This window comes from Kogia breviceps, chromosome 15 (genome assembly GCF_026419965.1).
Source record: "Kogia breviceps isolate mKogBre1 chromosome 15, mKogBre1 haplotype 1, whole genome shotgun sequence".
In the NCBI taxonomy this organism is placed as follows: Eukaryota; Metazoa; Chordata; class Mammalia; order Artiodactyla; family Physeteridae; genus Kogia; species Kogia breviceps.
In genome coordinates, this window is record NC_081324.1 from 15,959,414 (window position 1) to 15,977,224 (window position 17,811).

The following is a 17,811-nucleotide window of genomic DNA, read 5'->3' on the forward strand; positions in this document are numbered from 1 at the left end:
TGCGGGGCGCCCTCATCTTCCTAACATGCGTCAAATTCCCTGCCCTAGAGACTCGGGGACCAGAGCATCGTCCATCACTGATGAAGGTAAGGGCAAGACATCCTGCAATTCTCCCTCCTCTCTGTGTTAAAGCAGGTGGCAGAGGCCAGGCACTTTAGGTGACAGATGCCAACACATTCATGTGTCAGGAGTTGAGGCGAAGGATGGGATTCCGAACAAGGGGTTCTCATTAACATAACAGCAGGGAATTGTACATAAATGTGGCCCACCTACTTCACCCCCTTATTTACCAAAACTGGAAAGACACAAAGGCCAGTCTATATGGGTATAGTTTTGAACTGATCAGACAGTCCCTGAATTCTGAATCAGTGCATACTCCAACATAGCCTCTTCAGGGAGTCCAGATCATTCTAAACATCCATTCTGACAGCACTGGCTCTAGGACAGCAGGACTGGGGCTTAAGGCAGGATGGAGACGTGCTTGCCCTGCGCACTGATTCATCGGCCTCTCCTCACGTGTCTGTCTGGGAAGCATGGTGGCCTGAACAGTGTGCAAACGGTGATGGACACACTTTAAAAGGATGTTGCTGGGGCTTCCCTGGTGGCGCCGTGGTTGAGAGTCCGCCTGCCGATGCAGGGGACGCGGGTTCGAGCCCCGGTCCGGGAAGATCCCACATGCCGCGGAGCGGCTGGGCCCGTGAGCCATGGCCGCTGAGCCTGCGCGTCCGCAGCCTGTGCTCCGCAACGGGAGAGACCACAGCAGTGAGAGGCCCGCGCACCGCCAAAAAAAAAAAAAAAAGGATGTTGCTGGGACTTCCCTGGCAGTCCAGTGGTTAGGACTCCACGCTTCCACTGCAGGAGGCATGGGTTCAATCTCTGGTCAGGGAACTAAGATCCCAAATGCCACATGGCGTGGCCAAAAAAAAAAAAAAAGTTAGGGCTTCCCTGGTGGCGCAGTGGTTGAGAAGTCGTCTGCCGATGCAGGGGACGTGGGTTCGTGCCCCAGTCCGGGAGGATCCCACATGCCGTGGAACGGCTGGGCCCGTGAGCCATGGCCGCTGGGCCTGCGCGTCCGGGGCCTGTGCTCCGCCAGTGGGAGAGGCCACAACGGTGAGAGGCCCGCGAACCGCAAAAAACAAAAACAAAAAAAACAAACAACAACAAAAAAAAGTTAAAAATTATTTTTTAAAAAAAGGATGTTGCATCTGTTCATCCATTCAAAGACCAGGAGATAAGCACAAATATATAAAAAGCTGTGTGCCTGCTGTGGAATTAGAAGAGGTCTTTATTTGGGAGGAAAGGGTTAATACCCTTTGACGTCACTTCAGGGTTTGGGGGTCAGGGGAGAACAATTAGAATAAACCGTCTGAGAGCTAGGTGCTCTGTGCTCTCACATGACTAACTGTAAGAGCTCTTAGGTGCAAGGATTTTAAGACAAATACTTTTTGGCCCAGAGGCCATTAGTGTTGCTGTTGTGATTCTCAGCAATGCCCTAGAGAGCTAAGGCTGCTCCAACAGGCCTCCAGAGGGAGAGGGAGCTTTGCACAGAGCTGGCAGGTCACAAACACAGTGTCAGCAGAGTGTAAGGAGCCAGGTGTGCCGCAGGGAAGTCAGCTCAACACGCCGAAGACCGCCCAGGGCAGGGTCAGCACCAACCACAGGCGGTCCCTCCAGAGGCCTCAGGGCCGGGTCAGTGGGGGACACCGGCCACACACAACACAGCAGGAGGTGTAGGGTCCATGGTGGCCACAAAGGCACGGCCCTACCCAAAGGGCGCCACCGGCGCACAGCTCCAGCCACGCGGCCTCACAGGAACACGGGCCAGGATGTCTAGGTCGTCGAGATTCTCCAGAAACCTAGAAATCTGGTTTTTTAATCCAAAATCTCCCAAACGTTGGCTCAAATTTTTTATTTCTTTGTTTCAGTGTTCCATGGGCCAAAGAGACACACCTGTGGGTTCAGTCTAGAACCCACACTATACAAACCCTGACACTATACAAACCCTGGCCTCATCGTGTCCTAGAAGTGCTGACAGCAAGGGGACCCTCAAGGTACTTATGGCCTCAAGGTTTCTCAATCTGTAAAAGGAGCAGAGTTCTTTTGTGTGCTGTTTTCCAAAAGGGGCAAAAGAAAAAACAATTTCTAATCCTTTGGGAGAAAAAGCAAATTAGTGTTTAAAATTTACATGTATCTAGTGCCAAACTATCACCTCGTCCATTTCTTGCTGGTCTCCTGGGGGAAAATGTAATTTAACAGTGGAGGGAACAGACTTTAACCCAGGGATGAATTTTAGCATCATCAGTTACAGGACAAGTAGATGTTGGCTCCCTCCTGATCAAATAGCATCCCCCATTCCTGTCTTACGGGTTTAAACTGAATTTGATCAACCTTTTAGATCCAACCCCTAAGGTACAGGAAACCCAGGAGAAAGAAAAACACATTATATGATACCACAGGAAACAATCAAATGTGCTCAGAGAGACGACCTACTGACCCCTCAAGGTCATTCAAAAAGGGGAGCGAAGACTGTTCCAGATTAACAGGGTCTTAAGAGACCTCACAGCGAACTGCAAGACATGATTCTCAACTGAATTCTGGTTTAAACAGCCCACGTGTAAAAGGCATTTCAGGGCCAGTTGGGGGAATTCAGATAATGGACTAGGTAATAGAGTCCAGCAGGCAGTTATTGTTAATTTTGTGAAAACTGCATGATGGTTATGAAGGAATATGTTTTTTTTTTCTCCTAGAGACACAGGCTGAAGTATTTAGGGGTTAAGTGTCATGAGGCCTGTAATTCACTTTTGAATACTTCAGGAAAAAAAAAAAAATAGATGCAGCCAATGTGGCAAAATGTTAACGACTTAAATCTAGACGGTAAGGACTGGAGTAAGCTGGTGCCACAGAGCTTTCATTAGGTGGCATTAAGTCCCCATCAGTCTCAATTTCTGGAAGACAGAAGGATTTTTGACCACATCCCTCCAATGTCCGAGTCGTTATGTGTTTTAAATTTTAAATCACCAGCTGCCAGAAGAAAAAACGAGAGCAACCCAAACAGGTCTAACTTGAGGCTAGTAGCTCAACACACACAATAAAGAAGCAACCGTGAAATGTGGGTTCTGAAACTTTCTGCACAAATGCGTACAATTCTGGAGTTGGTCTGTCTTCGCCAGCATTGCTCGATTTTAAGGAGCAGCTTTATAGTCTCAAAAGCGTTCCACCCACTGTAACCTCAAATAAAGACTCTGATCATAATTAAGGAAGCAAAGGGGGGAGGGTAGATCTAAAACTTGTATTAAAATGATCCTATTCAGTTACCACTTAAGCCTATGACAAAAGGTTAGATGTCTTAAGATACAAGCTTAACTGAAAAAGAATACAGTTTGAAACTCGAAAAGGTATTTTAAGTTTTAAAAAAAAGATCTTACTTATCTATTCGAAATCTAATACTTGATGATATTCACTCACAATTCTAGGCACTTGATGAGCTGCCATCACACACACTGGCTAGTTCTTTAAATCTGCTCTTTAAAAAAACGCCTAGTCATCAAATCTAACAGTCATCTGGTCCAATGGCCCATCCAATGGCTGAACCTTGGCCGTTCAAGATGAGTAAAAACGTACCATGCGAAAGAGCTCTGAAGTCAGATAGATCTGGACTCAGCTGGTCCCACCACTCACTACAGAGTGGTTTCATCTTGGCCTGATGACAATCTCTCTGAACCTCAACCTCCTCACCTAAAAATGGAGATGATTATTGCCTCTTCGTAAAGGCAGACTCTGATGACTTCATATCATGCTCCACGCACTGGGCCAGCCAACCTGGAAGCACTCAAAACAGTCTGTAAATAACTTAAGAGCCTAGGCTCTCCCTCAGCTCAGAGCTCTAAAACTTACTAGTGGTATATAGACTTTGCAACGTCTCTTTCTTGCCATGTTTTCCTTGCCTGCAAGATGGAAAGAAGAATGGGGCCTGTGGCATAAGGGCTTTTGGGAGAATCAAACGAGTTCCCGTGTAGATAGGTCAGGCCATGCCTGGCATGTAGGACGCACTCAATAAACACGAGCTATCGTGACTCGCTCCCCTCCTTCCTTATACCCCATTTCGGGAGAGCATGACTCACGGACCCCAAACTGCACACATCACTGCGGCCAAACAGCAGGACTCATCCCTGCCACACCAGAAAGTACCTAAAAGGCTCCCTGGGAAGTCAGAGTGGTCCCACCGACCCCATCTGTAACTGCCCGTGAAGAGCCCGGCCCACTGCCTCTACTTCTCCTGCCTAGAATGACAGCCACGTGCTCGCCAACCCACGACTCGTGCCAATGGCTCCATCCTGACCCTAAGACTCAGCGGGTCTCGACCTTCCACTGCAGCCCCAGCTCAGCCTCATGCCCCCCAAGGAGAAGTGTCTACATCCACCACCACAAGCAAGTGTGTTCCCTTCGGTGGGCTTTGAAGCAGTGATTCTGCAAAGACATCAGCATCAAACGGAGACCCTTCCTGCCCGCCATCCCGCTGGCTCCCCGAGATGCTTTTCTGACACCAGCCTTCGTGTTCGCTTCCCTCAATCCCTCCTCCACGCTCACCTTTTATCAGGGTCCTAGGCGGGCCTCCTCCACTGGTCTACACAGACCCTTTGTGAGAATTACAAAAAGCACCTGCCCTGGATGGCAGGGTGGGGGTGAGGGAGATGCCCGATGAGCTAAGGGCACCTCTGAGAATTAGAAAAAAATGACCCTTCCTCCAGGCTGGTGACCCTGCACCATAGCTTAGGTTCTATTACTAGATTCTACTATTGAAGTCAAGTCAAGCAACTGCCATGTGCCAGGATCTCTCTGGGCTTACAAACAGGAATAAGAGCTATAGCCTCCGAGCTGAGACGGCGGCTGGAGGGAGGGGGAAACTTGTGGAACCAGGACAGCCTAGGCACAAGAGTTGTTTTCTCCTCTTGGGCTGGGGAGCCCAGCAGAGGCGCTGCCACATGAACTGGACCTGGAGAGCTGGCGAGCAGTGCCAGAAAGGACGTAAGCAGACTCCGGGCAGAGGGGGAAACACCCGCAAAGGCAAGAAGCAGCACGTCACGGCGCACTTAGAAGAAGGTGAGTTTTCAGTGAAGGGGCAGGAAAAGGAGGGAAGGGGGGAAGAGATGAGGTCATCGTTCACTCTTTCCGTAAATATTTCTTGAGAATCTACTATGTCCTGGTATCGTGTAAGGCAGGGAGAGTAAAAAATAAATAAAATAAACCCTAGCTGTCAGAAGCTAAAAATGTAGTCTGGGAGAAAGAAATAGTTATAATCATAAAACAACAACAGAGGGACACATAATACTTCCAGGTTGCAGGGCATATGAAAGACAGGAAGTAATCCGCTGGGGGACTGGGAGGGGCCAGCAGAGGAGATGACCGGCCGAGCTGCCTGGCAGGTGAGGGTGAGGACAGGGGTGCAGAGGGTTGGAGGCAGCCAAGACAGAGTGTGCTGTGTGTAGGAATGAGCAGGGAAAAGCGGGCAGCGGCCAGGGTGGGACCAGAGGGGGAGGCAAACCAACCAGAGAGGGCATGGCACGCTGCGTCACAAAGGGATGTGAAACCTCCGCCTTAACAGGAAACTGGGATTTCAGCCCACAGGCAAATGCAGATCAAACCAGGCAAGGAGGGGATTTATCTGGCTAGGTCTGCGCCTCAGCTCAATCGCTCTGCAGCAGGCTGGAGGGTGGGAGGTGTGGACATGTCGGTGGGTCACTTCAGAAAGCGAGTAGCGACAAACCATCCACCAGCACAGCATCCAAGGGACCTCCCAGGTGGCGGTGTCACCTTGATCCCCTAACGCTGCACTTTGTCTCACGAAGACAACCTGTTTCCAAAATAGAAGTGGGTACCCTCTTGTATGCAGTGTTTCCAGCATGATTTTACTTCCCTTTTTGATGTGTTATTGGCGTTTTACACATGGCCTACTTTTTGAAAGAGTCTGATTTTCTTTTGGCCAAGCCTAAGTCAGCAACAACAACAAACGCTCAAAACCCTGGCACAGCATTTTTTTTTTTTCACAGTATGGATCTTAACAGTTGGGTGCCTCTGACCCAAGGTGACCACCGTCTCCATCTACATCCCATTTGATTCCGCATTTGTTGCAAACAAAAGTGTCCCGTGTTTAGATGACAGATTATAGGATTGCCCTTGTCCACCTGAAGGTAGGGTCCAAAAGATAACATCTTTCTCTACTGCAGCAATTCTCCACACAGACCAACTGCTGAGAAGTTCCAGGCGAGCAACAGCTCAATTATCAAATCTTCTTCCAACAAAGGCTCTTTTTTTTTTTCAAATAGCTGCACTGTGAGGCTTGTGGGATCCTAGTTCCCCGACCAGGGATCGAACCCAGGCCCCAGCAGTGAAAGTGCCAAGTGCTAACCATGGGACCGCCAGGACATTGCCAACAATAAAGACTTTTAATAAAGTGAGACTTTGCTGGATGGAAGCTGGAAAGTGATCCTGTGTCCTCAGCACTGGATTGGGACAGAGAGAGCAGGTAAGGAGAATGGCATTTCAGGTGCACGGTGAGTGGAAAGTTTCTTTCTTTTTTTAAAGCTTGGGCAAAAGAAAATCAGACTCTTTCAAAAGGTAGGCCATGTGTAAAATGCCAATAACAAAAGGGAAGTAATATCATGTTACAAACACTGCATACAGAGGGCACCCACTTCTGTTTTGGAAAAGGGCGGTCTTTGTGAGACCAAGCTGAGAGGTAGGCCTAGAGGCCAGGGCCCCGCAGATGCCAGTCCCCAGAGCTGGAGCCCCAGGCAGCCTCTGCGGGGCAAGGAGCCCACCCAGGAGTGCACTGCTCTACCCTCCAGCATCACCTACTCCGACCAACACGCCCAGCCCGCGCCGACCCTCAGGCCACGTGACCCCGGCAGCCTCCTTTGACTCCAGAGACTGTAAATCCGTCTTCCAACACATCCAAGCCTGTATGATTTCTACCACTTCCAAGTGCCTGACGCTGCTGCTGAGGAAAACTGTCCCTCCTCCTCCATCCATCAGGGCTCCCAGGGTCTACCCAGCCCTCCTTCTGTGAAGGGAGAATCCGTGGAAGACACAGAGGTGGAGGGAAATTCAGTGACAGGATGGAGGAGAAGGGGGGCCTGCCGGCCTGCGGTTTGAAAGGACACGGAGAAAAGGGTCTCACTCCAGAGGACAGCACAGAAGACATCACAACACCTGCCACACTCACGGCTCCTCCCCCAGGACACGTGAGCGCTGTCAGCCAATCAGAGTCATCTTGGGGTTCTCCCTGACCCCGCCCGCCGGTGACGAGAAATCTGCTCTCCTTGCTTTCTGCTAATGTACTGTGACAGAGGTGGGTTGAAAGGATGTGCATGAGACGGCGTGGTAGAGACCGCAGGTCACTAGGCAAAATAATGAGGCAAGAACCGGCGCCGCTCTCCAGGGAGATGCCAGTGCGGCGGGACGCTGCATGGTCACCTAAGCCTCCAACTGGCACCCACTCACTGGCAAACGGGTCCTTTGGGCACTCTGGCCCCTGAGACAGGGGGAGAGGGAAGGAGGGAGGCAGGCAGGCAGGAGTGTGTGTGTTGAATTTATTAAACTCAGACAGTGAAAGGCAGAACGCAAGATTCAGAGCTTCTGGCTCATTTTCTGGCACTCTGTTCATGAAGCCACAACACTATTTCTCCTCCCAATGAACATCCTGAGGCATTATCTATAATTCCTCTCAACCCTGCCCCGAAGAAATAACTCTTCCTCTTTTCATATAAACGGTAACAATTCAGATCTGCTTGGCTCTTTTACGATTTGGAGCCCAATTCCGCTACCAATCTTAACCTCGGAGCTTCTGAACAGGCTAAAAAACACAATCTGAATCAATTTCATTTCTTTTATGAAGGGTTTTGGATAAAACAAAACAAAAATGAATCGAATGAAAAGTGACTGTAATATTCCAAATCCAACTTCTTCCTTCCAAACTCTAACACTTGATGCAAAGAGCCAGTGAGAGCAACGGGCATTTCTGACTGAAGAGCACAGTCTACCAGCCAGCGTGCAAACACTGAGATTTCAAAACCAGCTGACCCCGTCCTGTTCTTGGTGCTCTGTGTGTTAGGCAGTAGAAGAAAGATGCTAAAAAGTAAGATGTCTCTGTCTCCAATAAACGTCTAATTTAGTAAGAGGCAAGTGAAATGCCAGAGCATTAGCGCAGGCACATGGTAAACCGCTCAGCGTGGCCTCACAGTCAAATGAGAAAGAACCTGCAGGTGGGATGTGCCCCCCTGCCCCTCCCCACCCCATCACCTGCAGCTCAGGCTCATGGCAGTGCCCCAAACAAAGCATGCGGTTTCCCAGTGACACAGCTCAGAAAGCTAACCCTCAGTCATTTGGGGTACACGTAAGCATCCGAAATTAAAAAAAATATTTCCCTGATATTGAACGTGCCTCAATTTTACTTATTTACAGGCAGACCTCGGAGATATTGCAGGCTCAGTTCCAGAGCCCCGCAATAAATCGAATATCACCATAAAACGAGTCACACGAATTTTGGGTTCCCAGGGCATATACAAGTTATGTTTACACTATACTGTAGTCTATTCGATGTGCAATAGCATTATGTCTTTTTTTAAAAGTGTAAATACCTTAACTTAAAAATACTTTCTTGCTAAAAAATGTCAACCGTCATCTGACAACACAGGATTGCCGCAAACCCTCCATTTGTTAAAAAACAGTACCTGGGAAGCGCAACAAAGTGAGATATGCCTGGATTTATTTTTGCTTGTTAACGCAAATCACATTAGTAGCTTACTGATTTCTCTGCTAGACAAAACTCAAAATGGGCACAGTAACAGGACAGAATATAAAAGAGGTGTTCCAACCAACGGCAGACGAGGGCTTCTGCGCGGTGTGGGGAGGAGGACGAGGTTAGCTGGACAGAACGAGGCCTCATCACTCCGGGTCTCCAGTGTCAGGCTGAGGCCCTGCACCCGAGCGTCACTAAGGGCAGTTGTCCCGGAGACTCACGGGATGACCCAGCGTTCCAATGTGGTGACTCTGGCGGCCAGCACGGCCCTCTGGTTCAACCCCATCAGGTACCCAACTCGAAGAGGGCGCTGAGCAGGGACCGAGGGCCTCATATGTGACTGGATTTAAATAGTAACTTTTCCCTGTTTCCATTCAACAGGGAAGTTGGACTACATCATCTCTAATACATCCTTTAGGTCAAAAGTTCAAAAGGGCTTTCTTCTGCGAAATCTGGTTCAAATCCTAGTTCCAAGGAGCTCTAACCCTCACTGCTACCAGTCCAGCAACTTAAGGCAACACACTGTCAAGAGCCAGTAGGGCTGACCGAAAGATACAGGGATACCAGGTGCTACACTCAAAATAAAGAAGCTAAAACAGCCAGAATGATTAGGCTGCGAGTGCTTCCGTAAACGCCACAGAAATCACCAAGTCTCTTAATTCCAAAATTACGCAGGCCAAAAAATATCCAGTTCTCCCAGGAACAAAACAATACTTTGTTTCCCTCAGCTAGGGTTGGTTTTTTTTTAAAAAAAAAAAAAAAACCAGGAATATATTAAAATGAACACAGACATGTTCTCAAACTTATTTTTCTACTGCAGAAAAACAGGAACACTGAATCTAATTTCCTCGTGAAATCAACCCGTAGGAAGGCCAAGCCTGCTAACTGCCGCTGTGACACAAGGTCTACAGCCCTGCAAGAATGTGGTCCCTGAACCAGCTGTAGCACCGGCATCACCTCTCAATCAGAAACTCGGGAGGCAGGGCCCAGCAAGCTCTGCTTTAAGAAGCCCCGCCCCGCCCCCGCCCCATCCGGGTCATTCCGACGCACCTGAACTTGAAAAGCGCTTGCTTAAACTCTCTTCAGAAGTCCACCAGATAACAAAGCAAACATACCTGGCTCCGAAGATGTCCTTTTTGGCGAGATCAATTCCAGAAACAACCTTCACTCTGAGGATACGGGACTCTCCCTGTTGGAGAGGGGAAAAAAAATAGTTTACAAAATGGACTTTCAATCGATCGTTCGTTCTCTCAGCGGATATGCAAAGTCAATGATTCCTCTTTACGCATTAGCGATCCTGCCTTACGCTGAAGTTCAAAAAGCAACATTCCAGCTCTGAAATCCTACAACCCTAGACATTTAGAGCATCCAAGTTAATTAAGCTCAAGTTTAATTCAAACTAGGTCATGCAGATCAATGATTCCTGCCACAGACAGGAAATATTTCCCAGCTGTACCAAGAACACAACCGCACACACGAAACCACCTAGATAAATGCCCAAGTGCAATAACATACCATAAATTTCATAAATAATTCCTCCTTTGAAGTTAATATATTTGTGTGTGTGGCCTGCGAGAGAGGACTTTCACGTGGTAAAATATTTCCTCGAAATTACGGTTTCAAAATGTTGGTGCTGGCAAACAAAAATAATGTCTCACTCCAGTAAAAAGAAATAAAAAGCATCATTCTAAACGGAAACCACCCCAAAACATCTCAGAAACCATTCATTCATTCACCCCATCCACCTGCTTATTTGTTCATTCCAGTATTTTCTAAGCAGCTCCTATGGGCATTGAGCTTAGACGTGAAACATAGACATGAATATGCTGATGGTCTACTGAGACGGTTGGGCAGACGATAGCACAGGACCCTGTGATGGTGCCATGCCAGGAGAAGGCTAGTCTGAGGGCTAAGACATTCAGGAGAGATGAGACGGCTTAGGGGAAGGGCGGGCAGAAGTCCAGGGTAACTCTCAGATTTCCAGTTTGGGTCACTAAGTCTTACCATAAATTGAAACAGAGGATTCAGTTGAATTCAGGGTGCCCTGTGAAACAACCAGGTGGAAAAAAAAAAAAAGAGAGAGAGAGAGATGACTAAATAGATAAATGGGAGAGAGATCTAGTCTGGGCTAGAGACTTGGGAGTTGTCAGCGTAGAGCTGACAGTTGGTAGGTAGAGTTCAAGATCTGTGAGAAGTTATCCGAGACAAGTGAGAAGAAAAAATGGCTGGGGATGGAGCCCTTGGGGACCCAAGTGCGGAGGGGCAAGAGAGAAGTAATATGAAATTCATCTACCCAATGTGCTTAGTCAAGACATAGGTGAGGGAAAGAAACCCTAAATGATCTATCTGTAGGTTATGTCCTGTCAAAGGAGATAAAGGCAGGGTGAGATAAAACATGGAGCGGAAAGGAACCTTATCAATTAGCCGCCCAGATCAAGCACCCATACGGGCCATCGGGACCCATGTTTGAGCACCTTTACTTTCCAGGACGCTTCATCCTTCCAACCGTCCACCCCCGACGCAAGGCTGCCCACATGCAAACACAGCAAGGGACACAGACGTGTGTGCTTATAATTCCCTTTCAAAGGAGGCCTGCATTCAAGTCTGGCAGGATTTAATATGTTTGGCGACCTTCACGAAAGGATTCAGCCAAGCCAGAGATAACTAAAACAGGACGCTACTACATGGTTTTCCAAAGCTCCCAGGGTTACATGCTCTTCCCTTGGTCCTTTAAGCAGGTTCTGGGTGCCCTCTCCTTTCTCTTACACACTCAGCTCACCACCCGACACCAGGGATTCTTTCTTGGCACGTTATCTAGGCTAAGGCTCTTTTCTGTTTCTCATAGCAGGCTGTACGCCACAGCCATCATTTGAAAGCTCCTACGGCCTACTCAGCTCAAGGAATGCCACAGTTGAAGTATGTTTACACGTGGATCAAAATCTGTCAACACACCTGTGGACAGTTCCTAGTACACCTGGGAAGAGCTTATGACCCACTAGTGCCCGTAGCATACCAACTGAGAGCCATGGGCTAAAATGAAATTCTCATCTGCAAGGCGAAGAGGTTAAGACTTTACTTGGAGGAATAAAGAATCATTCAGAAGAAGAAATGAGGACAAGGAACAGCTGGCGAGGAACCTATTTTTTTCTGTCTCCCTGCCTCTCCCATCTCAACTCTCTGCCCCTCTCACCAATGCCAAACACTGCAAATAAGCAATTCTCCCAGCCACCACTGTGCAGAGGGGGGATAACGGCTGGAACCCCCAGAGGGTGGATACTGTTCAAGGAAAGCTCTACATCTCCAGGCCCGTCCTTGGTGCTGGCTGAAGCAGATGTGTGATCTGGCGGCAGAGGGGTGAAAGGCCCTTTGAGGAGGAGGAGGATGGAAGGTCTACAAAGCAGTAACTCTTCCAATGACCAACTCAGAGCAACACACCTAGTCTTGCACTTGTGACTGATGTGGGAGCAATAAAGAAGGGACGGTGAGATGAAAACCAAACTCTACAGTCAATCACAAGTCACGGAGGAGAAGACGAGAATTTTGGTTAGAAACTGTCTCTTTGTTCCACAGCCCTTGGGATTCTCGGAAATCCTAGTCAGAATCCTGGACTTTCCACCAACTCCATAGGGGGCTCAAAGGAACCTTGTCTGGATTCTAAGGAATAGGATGAGGCCAGCTAACACCCAGTTCCCTTAGGTTTAACGTTGGGTGAATGTTCTTACACTGGACGGACCTACTCTGCAAAAGCATACATTTAAAAAATCCAGAAACATTTATACGAATAAATGATTTAAAATAAATTTAAATGAAGGGATACCTAGAATTCTTAATGGAAACTGATCTATTCATTTAGTAAACATGAACATCTGTTCTAAGATCTAGGGATACAGCGATGAAGACAGACAAAACTCCCACCCCCTACCCCTCCCAGCCCACCTTCTAGTATTATTGAGAGTGTGCTATACCAGACCCCTCAACTACATGGGGAAACAAATCAGGAGGGTCTAAACACCTTAATATTTTGTACATACACCCATTCAGTAAATAAATTCTCACCTAGGAATCAATCCTAAGAAAATAAAAATAAAATCAAAAATCCATAAAAATCCCCAAAAACTAGCTAAACGGAGTCATCAAAGCATTTTTTAAATTTAAAAATGTAGGGCCTTCCCTGGTGGTGCAGTGGTTAAGAATCCGCCTGCCAATGCAGGGGACATGGGTTCGAGCCCTGGGCCAGGAAGATCCCACATGCCGCGGAGCAACTAAGCCCATGCACAACTACTGAGCCTGCGCTCTAGAGCCCGTGAGCTACAGCTACTAAAGCCTGCATGCCTAGAGCCCAAGCTCCGCAACAAGAGAAGCCACTGCAGTGAGAAGCTCACACACTGCAAGGAAGAGTAGCCCCCGTTCGCCGCAACTAGAGAAAGCCTGTGCTCAGCAACGAAGACCCAATGCAGCCAAGTAAATAAAATTTAAAAAGAAAAAAAAAAAAACGTAAAAAGCCACGGAAGTAGACAGTTAAATATTCACGGCAATTCCGTGCAATGGGCTATAACACTGTCATTAAAAATACATAAGAAACCATAAACAAGATGAAAAGACAACCGTCAGAATGGGAGAAAATATTTGCAAACAAGTCAGTGGACAAAGGATTAATCTCCAAAGTATATAAACAGCTCATGAAGCTCAATATTAAAGAAAACAAACAACCCAATCCAAAAATGGGCAGGAGACCTAAATAGACATTTCTCCAAAGAAGACATACAGATGGCCAAGAAGCACATGAAAAGCTGCTCAACATCACTAATAATTAGAGAAATGCAAATCAAAACTACAATGAGGTATCATCCCACACCAGTTAGAATGGGCATCATCAGAAAATCTACAAACAACAAATGCTGGAGAGGGTGTGGAGAAAAGGGAACCCTCTTGCACTGTTGGTGGGAATGTAAATTGATACAGCCACTATGGAGAACAGTAAGGAGGTTCCTTAAAAAAACTAAAAAGAGAATTACCATATGATCCAGCAATCCCACTACTGGGCATATACCCAGAGAAAACCATAATTCAAAAAGACACGTGTACCCCAATGTTCACTGCAGCACTATTTACAATAGCCAGGTCATGGAAGCAACCTAAATGCCCATCGACAGATAAATGTTTAAAGAAGATGTGGTACATATATACAATGGAAAATTACTCAGCCATAAAAAGGAATGAAATTGGGTTATTTGTTGAGACATGGATGGATCTAGAGACTGTCCTAAAGAGTGCAGTAAGTCAGAAAGAGAAAAACAAATATCGTATATTAACGCATGTATGTGGAACCTAGAAAAAAATGGTACAGATGAACCGGTTTGCAGGGCAGAAGTTGAGACACAGATGTAGAGAACAAACGTATGGACACCAAGGGGGGAAAGTGGTGGGGGAGGGGTGGTGGTGGGATGAACTGGGCAATTGGGATTGACATGTATACACTGATGTGTAGAAAATGGATGACTAATAAGAACCTGCTGTATAAAAAAATAAATAAAATTTTAAAATTAAAAAAAAATGAAGCAGAGCTCCTTGGGGGGTGGGGGAAATATGTGAGAATCTGTCAAGACCTTCATTCATCCCACAAGTATGTACTAAGTAGCCACCGCGTGCAGGACTCATTATCTGGGGGCACAGATGGGAGCAAGACGGAGTTCCTCCCGCCTCAAGAACCCACAATCTAGAAAACAGAAAGATGGATTACAAGCATATACAAACAAATAAGCCAGGTGATTTCTGATGATGGCTGAGTGCTTTGACAACAACACGACAGTTAAATAGAAGTAACTAAGTAGAGCGAGAGGGGAGGCTATCTCTGACTGGTGGTTGGAGAGGTGACACTGAAGCTGACGGGTGATGCGGTGGGGGGAGGCTCACTCAGGGATGCTGGCAAGTCCCACCGCCTGCAGAGGGCAAGTCCAAGGGGAGAGGCCAGAGGGAGGGAGGGCAGCACGGCGGTGGGGTCAGAGAGCCGAGGCGCCAGCCTCATTAGAGGGTGGGCATTAATGCGGCCATCTTTGGAAAGTTTCAAGCAGGAGAGTGATAAAATTTGACTTCAGTTTTCAAAAGACCCCTTCAGTTGTTGGGGGTCAGCAACTACAAGGGAACAAGAACAGAAGCAGGAAGACCAATTATAAGAAGATCTGGCAAGAGACGGTGGGGCTTCACATAGGGTAGAGATGGGCAGGGGACCAGATTCTGCACACAAAGACATGTTCGAAATTAACGATTTGGGTTTTTTTGAAAGCTTCAAAACGGTTCACACAACTGAGTTGGAGAGCAGCACGAGTTTCAACAGACTGTGTTTCCCTTTTTGACTCGGACCTGCAACTAGACTACCTTTCCGAGCATAAACTGCAGTCATGTGACCAACTTCTGGCCAATGAGATGTGGACAAAAATGATGGACACATTTTCCAGACAAGGTCCTCCCACTCACCCACCTCCATTCTCTTCCCTGTTCCCCAGCTCAATGGAGAAAATCCTGAAGGCCAAGAAGGGGGAACTCCATGAAAGGAGGGGAGTGAAATAAGAGCATCCCCTGCCTCACCCTGCCCCATCCACCACCACCTACTGTCCCTTCCCAGACAGTGAAGCGGAAATAGACTGGTACGGTTTATTCCCACTGAAAACTGTAGGTTGCTTTAGCAGTTAGCCTGCCCTCGCATACAATAGTCTCATTTTAAAATAAATATCAATTACATATATGTACAGGAAAAGCCCTAGAAAGGATGATGATAATAGTGATTACCTCTGGATAATGGATAACATCTTTCTGCATATTTGCATTAGTTTCCTTTTGAAACATTAAATATTTTTGTTTGGAAACCACATTTTTATAGGAACTTCAGGAAATACATAAGAAAAAAAGGAAAAATTTAAAATCCCAGGCTTAGGCAAACAGGCTTCCATATTTCGAAAATGAACAAACCTTTTGTCATAAGAAAACACAGCTACATGTTGTATTTTAACCAACTCACAAAGGTATAGAGAGCTGTCTATTTGGAGGATGTGAAAAGGGTTCTCTTATGTAATACGGAGGCAACGGGTGGGAGATGAAAGGTAGAGAGGGCCTTTATTGAGCGCTTACTACTTACAAGCAGCTGTTGCAGGAAATTTCACTTTGCTCCAGCGTTTAGGGGCAGGAGAGCAGGAAAAAGAAGGCTACTCTATAAAAATAGTTTTTTACACACGGGTTTGAGACATACAGCAAAAACTTCTTATCTTTGTTTCCTCCAAATAACAAGGCTGCACACAGATAAGCAGCCACCGTCACTCTGTAAGGCAACACATGACCAGGTATGTGACTCATTTATCAGATGCAACGGGCCCCACGCCGAGCAACTGTACCCTCTGAAGCATTTTATTACTTTCATAAAATCTATGCATGACATTTTGGTCCCTGGTTATGACTCTGTAGAATTAAATATTTAACTAAGGTGGCTTATGACAATGAAAATATTATTTGGCAATGGACCGTATGAGGCAGAGAAAGCAAGGCAGACAAGGGGGAGGCCAGATAACCACAGGCTTTCCCAGGACTTTCAGGGGCTCCTCCTATTCTGTTCATCGACTGCCCTGCATTGTTATTGTGTAACAGGGAGGATTCTCTGCACTTGACAGGTGTTTTTCTTTCCCACTTCACTTTCGAATTCTTCATCGAGACATTAAACAAGATAAGGTGCTCAAACCATAAGTGAGTGGCACAGAGGAAGTCCATAAGCCGGGTGGCATTCTGAAGGCTCATTCTGTAAGTCAGCTGTTTGCAACTCGGCGGCCTGCTCATATAAACTGTGTGTAAGTGGTCACCCGATTCCCAAGCCCACCCACAAAACCTATTAAATACGTAATCTATCAAAATCGTTCCCTTGGTAAAATAAATCTCAAGTGCAACTCAACACAAGACACTAGAATTTATTTACCCTGTCTCCTGTGAATCTGCCTGGGGAAGGTAACTTTTATATTGATATTTTATTCCCTATTCTTAACAACGGCAGATTCCTCCCACCCCCAAAAAAGAAAGTGGATATCTGGGTTGGGAACTAGTGTTCTTACTCCACAGGGGTCCACTGTGACCCCATGTATCACACACACACCAGCTGTCCCTGTGGACGAGGAAGTCCTAAGCCAGGGACTTACATCTTGATTATTCTCCCCTAAATTAATTTATGTCTTTACCTTCCAAATTCTACAGTATATTTATAGTTCTAGTTATTACCCATGACACTTGCAGTAACCACTCTCTAGATTAAAAGAGATAATTGATATTTTTGTACCACTGAAATATCTAAGTTCTGTATAAGTCAAGTAATTTTAGTTGCTTTAAAAAATAAAACAACATATGGGAAGTGTCCACATAGTGCCTGCTACCCAAGAGATATTGTTAATCTCCCCATTCCTACCTGGCTCTTGCCGTAACTAGGAGACAAGATCCTGTTCCATACATTTTAAAAAATTTCCTACACCAACCCATCTTCCCCAAATCATCCCACATTCCTGTCATCTCCAACTCTTGTTATATCCTGTCCTCTTTATCTTCTTTCTGCCTTTTCTACCCCAATTCCTGCCCCCTAAACCTTTTCCCCTCTTCAGTCTCTTGAGGGGTTTAGTAACTTCTCTCTTTCTCTCTCTCTCTCTCTCTCTCTCTCTCTCTCTCTGTGTGTGTGTTCTCCACTTTGACCTAATGACACATTCAACCAAAAAAATGTGCTGAGTGATTTATGTTCAAGGAATTTTTGCTAGCAGAAAGGAGGAGCACAAAACTGAACAAGATGCATTCTTCTCTGCCCCTCGGGGCCTTACAGTCAGCTGCAGAGGTTAGTACACACATACCTGAAATATGCCCATAATACACGGGTGAAACAGAGGTGTGAGATATGTGTGGGGAGAACAAAGATAGAGGATGGAAAATGAGAGCAGCCCAATACCAAGACTACACATCCAGCTCAAGGTCATTTAATACCAATGACAGCAAACAGC

At 46.6% G+C, this 17,811-nt stretch overlaps 1 protein-coding gene across 4 annotated transcripts in view; it reads right to left on the reverse strand.

The window, feature by feature from the left end:
- NEDD4L (NEDD4 like E3 ubiquitin protein ligase) overlaps nucleotides 1-17,811 on the reverse strand; it is a 345,052-nt gene that overhangs the window by 226,727 nt on the left and 100,514 nt on the right. For all 4 annotated transcript variants that reach the window (XM_059040433.2, XM_059040434.2, XM_067015214.1 and 1 more), the window contains exon 2: nucleotides 9,913-9,986. In XM_059040433.2, the coding sequence (XP_058896416.1) occupies nucleotides 9,913-9,986 (74 nt within the window). The remainder of the gene's footprint in view (nucleotides 1-9,912; nucleotides 9,987-17,811) is intronic.